General features: G+C 33.6%; 1 protein-coding gene across 1 annotated transcript; it reads right to left on the bottom strand.

Annotated features, from left to right (window-relative positions):
* Positions 2,251-6,697, bottom strand: LOC107606814. Its single transcript, XM_016308830.2, has 6 exons — positions 6,302-6,697; positions 5,263-5,817; positions 3,811-5,051; positions 3,557-3,647; positions 2,459-2,871; positions 2,251-2,350 (listed from the first exon to the last, which is right to left on the bottom strand). The coding sequence occupies exons 1-6, from the start codon at positions 6,413-6,415 to the stop codon at positions 2,251-2,253; spliced, it is 2,514 nt and encodes an 837-aa protein (XP_016164316.1). The 5' UTR covers positions 6,416-6,697.

Genomic DNA, 7,019 nt, shown 5'->3' with positions numbered 1-7,019 from the left:
TTGTCTAATTAGCTAAGCCAAAATCAAAATCCAAACAATACTAATAATAATAATCAGGGTACCACACTAATTATTTATTATTGAATTGAATCGGTCTATAACTCTATATATAATCTCAACATCGATCTGAGATTGAAAGCAAAATCATCCCAAAGCACTGCATGGCTCTGTTCATGTGATTACTTGTTAAAACTTAGAAGAAGAACCACTGCTACTATTAATCAACACAAAAATGGCGACGATAATTAAGTTGGTCCCAAAAGGGTATGGGTTTGTGGCGATTGTTCTTGTAATATACTGTTTTCTGAACTTGTACATGGCTGCACAAGTGGCCATTGCTCGCACCAGGTACAAAGTTCCGTATCCCACCCTTTATGCTTCTGAATCCCAAATTAAAAGAAAAAAATTCTGTTCTGCTAACGAATATATGTATTGAGGATGTAAAAGATTCCACATAAAGAACAAGAATTCATAGCCTTATGTGAAGATTATGTAATTTGCAGCATTTTGCAAGATTAACTCTTTATTTATATACATGTGCGGTTAATTAATTTGATTTTAGGACGCAACAATTTTTTGAATTTTTTGTGGCTCATTTTTTTGGTTATGAAAGCTGTGAATGTGATGTGCTGCGTTTTGGGGTATAGAGGTGCTAGACAAATATGTGGAGCAGTTTTTTCTGCGTTGTTATATAAACAAGTCGGACTATGCGAGTTGTGGTTGGAAAAAAATATAATGGACAAATCGGACGGTCCGATTTGCAAGGAGAGAAATTTCAAATCGTGTTGTATATGAAGCTATTTTTTTTAATAATACGAAAATCAATTCGGATGGTCTGAATTGATTATTATATAATTTTTTGAATGAGCTGGAACAACTCACTGAGTCCGATTTATGCAGATAGATGTATTTAAAAATGTGTAACTCATAAACAAGGCAGCAGATACCGTCTTCTTCATCTTGTTCTTTTGCTTTCTTCCACTCCTGGTTCTCTCTTCTTTGCTATGAGGTAAAAAAAATTGATAGTGAGGTTTTGTTTCTGTTTAGATTGGTGAGAGAAATAGATGATAGAGTTCTTTTAAAAGTGTATTATTTTGGTCAGATTTTGTTACAAACATTTGAAGTAGTAAAATTTATTTGTGAAAATCCGTTAGATGTTGTTATTCCCTTCACAATCTCATTTGAAGAGCTCAAAAGTGTGATTTGTGAGAAGATAGATTCTGCGATGTCAAGGAAAATATCATGTATTTTATACAGATATCCCATACTAGTATTTGGTGGATTCGTTCAATTTCAAACCAAATATATAACCGACGAAGCAAGTATGCAAGAGATGTTTTCAATGTATATTGAAAGTCGTGCCCAAATGTCGTTCATCGAGCTGTACATTGAATTCGAACAATCTGAGGCCGACCAAAATATTGTACGGAAAGATTACAATAGTGACAGTGAGAAAGAGTTCGAAAGCAATTATGAAGTTGTTGATCCAAATAGAGATAAAGATCAAGGTGACGGCACTATGGCTCCAAATATGACAGACGTGGCAAATGCACTGGCAAACGAAGTACCGTTTGAGGAGCCATCTTTTATGCGAATGTTGGATTTGAAAGCCATGCATGCTCCGGAGTTTCCGAAATATAAGCGCCGGTACGTAATTGCCTATATTTATAAGACAGATTAGAATTCTGTAATAATTTATATTGATTGATGGACCAAATAGTTAAGTGATATGTGAAAACATATTCAATTAGCATTTGTTTATGTGTTTATGTAGTTAAGTTTAGGATAATAATATTTTTTGTTAGTTATTGATGTAGTTAAATATTAATTAGTGTTTATTATCAATATTTATTTATGTTTTTATGTTTTCTTTTTTCGTTAAGATTGAGATAATAACCTGATGTAAAGTTTATTTATATCATCATTGATGTATTGAGTGTTTATTTACCTTTAATTTCGGTTATTAAACTAAACGAAATACTTCTTTAATGAAAATATAACTGGCCTTCCTGAAGATTATCCAAGGTCTTCCTAAAGTGAGCAAGTGTAAGATACCTAAAGCGTTGGTTTCCACGCTCCCAATTACGTCACCTAATATGACTTAATTCATTAACAGAACTGGATTCTAAATATGAAGATACGGAGTAAATGTAAGATAATGTTACATGTTTGCAAGCGAAAAACTACGAAATTTCCTACGAACCGGCGCTAGATATGGCAGGCGGATCCATGCCCAAACGAGCAGCTGTGTTAGCGAACTGTCAATCTCCTTACAGTCAAAACGAGATGCCCTGCATAACGCCCTGTACAGGTGTGCGAGGCAAGCCGTCCCCAACTGTACTGTCCGATACTGCCAAAATTACGAAGTAAAGGCAGAAACTTTCAGTGCACAGATGCCCCAAGCTTGTCTCCAAACAATATCGTACCGATCAACAACATAATGTGGTACTTCACGTACCTCTGTATATTGTTTTCATCAGTCAACTGTAACCGTTCTTTTAGATCTCGAAGCCACGTCAGTTTTATACCGCTTCCTCTACAGTTTGACTTTCTCGGTGCAACCTCAAATTGGTGCAAACACTCTGCCTCTAAGGCTTCAAAACTACTCATAGTCATTCCTGTGACTGGAAGACCGTCCGTCGGAAGACCAAGAATCATAGCCATATCTTCAGCACATTCACCAATCGGAAGGTAAAAGGTATGTGTGTCTGGATACCACCTTTCGACTAGAGCATTTACGAGTCCTTTCTGACATTGGACTATTCTAATCTGAGATGCATGATAAAAAGCAATAAATCGTAAATGCTCCTTCACCCTATCATCGTACTGATCCGGATGGACAGGGTAATCACACGTCAACATCCGTAAACTCTACAAAAACATAAATTATTAATCAAACTATCAACAATTATTAATTTACTACTAAAATATAATAATTTTTTAACTAGAACAACTAATATATCCAACAAATTATTTATAACTTACCACTAATAATAATAACTAATAGATACTTTCAATTCCTACCTAACTAATGTTCTACTATAATATTAAAACCTCACTTACAACAGCATAATTATGTCAATTAAAAACCTAATAGTAAACAAATAATTATTATCAAAAAATAAATACATTATATTATTATATTTTACAAAACCTAATTATTGATCAAAATCAACAATATTAATCCAAAAATGTATTTTTTAAACATATATTTTTTACTAAAAATATTACAAAAAATTCTAAACATATTCTTTTTACTAATCTATAATATAAAGTTTAGGATGATCAACATTTTAAAATTTTTTTTTTGGTATTTTAATTTTTTTCAACCACTTGTGGGGAGAAGAAGAAGAATTAGATGAAGGAGAAGATGGGAGAATGGTTACTAGGTGGGATGGAGATGAAACTCATTTCAGAGGGTGGATATGCATGCAGTAAAGGGTTATGCTGGAGTTAAGGACACTGTTGTGGGGAGCAACGTCCATGCGACACGTGGTGGGAGAGGGACAATTTGGACCGTCTGTTCTGTCCCCTGAAATTGGACCGTCCGATTTGCCTGAGAGAACTCGCACCGTCCGATTTGTAGCCACCTAACACTACACGCCGATAAAATATGTATGCTCTCCATATTGCTGTCCTGCATCAATCTGTTCTCCATAATAAAATTAAAAAGCGGAAAATTCGATGCAGTTATTTTTTACGTAAAATTGATAATTAAAAATTGTTAGATAATTTAATAAATTTGACTAAATTATCATTTCTTAACTACTAATTTTACATAAAAGAGATCTGCATGTGAATTTCAATTACTTATACATAATACCTTCATCGTATTCATGCAAGTCCAACAATGAATCTAACTTGCAATATTTCAATATCACTGTTGCTGATTCACATTCTCTCAGCTGTGCTGCTTCATCAATAACTACAAACCGGAACATGTCCCCTTCTTGAGTATGCAGTTTAGAAGAACTTGATGCAGTACAAAATACTAAGCATGCTTTCTCAATGCAAAACATTGACACGCCATGTTTGCTTGTGATCCAAGGAAGCGAAATTGAACGTGATAGTGAACTTAGAATGCTTTGTAGGCTTTTTCCATCTTTACATTGATGAAAGTCTCGTTTGAACTTGGTATTGCGCAGCGAAGTTTCCAAAGATTTCAACAAATTCAGAGCAATGAACATTTTCTTTACCACTTTGAATGAAATCATAGATGTTGGTAGGTGAGTATACAAGGCTTTCATGAACAACTTGAGCCTACCTCCAATGTAACTGAACCTTTGCTTCACAAATTGCTCCATCGTCATACCAGAGGTACTCATCTTTTTATCTTCAACATACAAATTGTAAGACTCTACAATGCCATCGAATTTCTTCTCAACAAATTGCTCAAATGTCAAAAGGTTAGAACTCTTCACTTTTCTCTTGTATGAAGAATATGCACGTTTTACATTGCTGTCACTTTTCTTAGCAAATTCTTCCAATGACATTAGATCCTCCTTATCATTCAGTTCACACCTATATTGTTGATTGGGGTTCTTCAGTAACTTGATCATAAGTTCCAAGTGATGTTTCCACCCGGTTAATGGCATAAAACACTTTAAAAGCTCTTCCACTCTATAATCAAGAAACACGTCTTCAAGACCGGGAAAATTGTCCACTTTCATTCTGTTTTTGTTGCCAAATAGCAAAATGTTACCAAGGCCATAAGTATCAAACTTCTGTGACTGCTTAAACAAACTATGCAGGCGAGACGCCACGGTCAACACTGCATTATTAGTTGGAGCACATGTCAATGTTCTGATCTTTTCCCGGAGCAATGAATATAACAAGCAAGCAACAGTCTTTGTTTTGCCGGTTCCCGGGGGGCCCCATATAAGTTTAACATTATGACTGTAATGGCATTTGCTCATAGCAACACAGCTTAGAACAGAATCTCTTTGAGATTCATTCAGATTCTGAGCACGGATTATGATTTGTGCTGAAGATTGAGCTGGAGACTGAGTCATGCTTTCTCCAGAACAGCAAATCTGACAGACTTCTTCAATCTGTAAAATATGGTATAACCATTGGAATTAAAAATAAGAAATCAAATATATTCAACAAAAGTAGCAGCATATCAAAATCAGAGAACAATGCATGAACATCTATAATATGAATCTCATGTAGAAAATGTTTCCATCGGTGTTCAATTAGTTATTGGTACAAAAAAGTTTGCAACTAGCCTCAATTATGCTTTTCAAATAACACTTAGCTTACATTTGAATTAGGCTCATGCTGCAGAACTTTTTCAATAATGTTCATCTTTTCACCAACATTCAGTGCTCGCCAAATGCGAATATTTGTGGTCATGTTCAACAAATATACAACATAGAGCTTTTGTGTTTCGTTAATATTCCCGGAAAATTCAAAATCCATATCCAAGCATTTAGATGAAAGTACTTCAATCTCATCAGTAAATTCATCTTCTGATCCACAAATAAAAGCAATATGGTATTGCATTTTAGGCCTGTTCAAGTCATATATCCCTTTTGGTCTAACATCTGTGAAAGCAACAATGTCTCCAAATTCAGGTTCATATTTTCCAACATTTTGAACTTCTTCAGTGACCTTCTTTACTCTCATTTTATAGAACAAGGCCTTGGGAGGTTTGAAGTCCTTGGACCTTTGAATTGTCATGACCTCACAAAATGGAGCTTGAGAAACACCTTCTATTCCTGAGCACAGATCACTGTGAGTTTCCTCAATCAGTGGGAAAATAAATGAGTTCAAGTACTCTTTTGTTGAGGAGAATGAGAGTGGAATCTTCTGAACCTGTGAAGAAAAACATTGTATCTCCTAGAAGATCAAAAATGGTATAGAAAGTGCAACCAAAATAGATAATAAAATTAACATCATTTGAGGCATAATATATAACTATAACTATTATATTACAAAGTTATAGTGCTTCCCATCTTGCTAAGAAATTTCATTATCTACTTACCTCACTAATAAAGAAGGGTGTCACAGTGTTTTGTACATTCTTAAAGCAGAAAAACAATGTTTGTATTAATCTTTTTTGAAGAGAAGTTGAAATTAAGAATACAATTTAGTTTGCAAATTTGTGATTAAAAATACACGAGCAACTTTGTACTTATGAAGAACAGCACTCTTTCAATTCTACATTTTGTTTCCTCACTCTGTTAAAAATTTAAAAACAGAACAAAAACAGAGAACTTACTAGATAAATAAAAAGAATAATGTAAGAATATCAAAGGTTAAAGAATATTGAATATAACACAATAATAATAAAAAAGACCTTGTCTTTGTAGAGCTTGTGGTTGAGAACATCATGGAGAGTCCATGAGAACATAATATCCAACAAGCTTTGATGCTTATCATTTTTCTGTGTGCTTGTTGAAGTCTCCTCCATCCTTGATCCTTGTTTTTTTCTCTCTGAATTCTAAATGACACAAATAAAGAATATGAGTCACAAATTTTCTCTTTATTTTGTTGACGTATATAGCAGTAAGCCAGTCACTATAACTGAAGGAAACTGAACCGTCCACAATAAAAAACTTCAACCCACATTAGTAAATAGAAGCAGTGAAGGATAATTAGCTGCAGTAAATACTAAATAGGAACAAAAAGGTAACCCTAAATGAAACTTTCATCGGCAATTGATTAGTTTACACTATGTTTACAAAGATTTGCACGTATAAAGTACATAATTTCTATTTATTTTTTACTATAGTTTATACATAAAAAAAAATAAAGTATCGTTTTTGTTTTATATTTTGGGATAAATTTTAAAATTGTCCTTAATATTTAAATCATTTTATTTAAGTTCCTAACATTTTAAAATTGGCTCAATGTTGTCCTGCCGTTAGGATCTGTTAACAGAATTAACGACGGGGCAAAATTGAGACGATTTTAAAACGTTAGAGACTTAAAATAGGACGAAAACATTGGGTACAAATATGATACATAAAAATAAATTTTAATTTTATCCTTCAATAGAATCAAATTTTTATGGT

Source organism: Arachis ipaensis, chromosome B07 (assembly GCF_000816755.2).
Source record: "Arachis ipaensis cultivar K30076 chromosome B07, Araip1.1, whole genome shotgun sequence".
Classification (NCBI taxonomy): domain Eukaryota; kingdom Viridiplantae; phylum Streptophyta; class Magnoliopsida; order Fabales; family Fabaceae; genus Arachis; species Arachis ipaensis.
The sequence above is the reverse complement of the archived record's forward strand: the minus strand, read 5'-3'. Positions and strand labels throughout refer to the sequence as shown.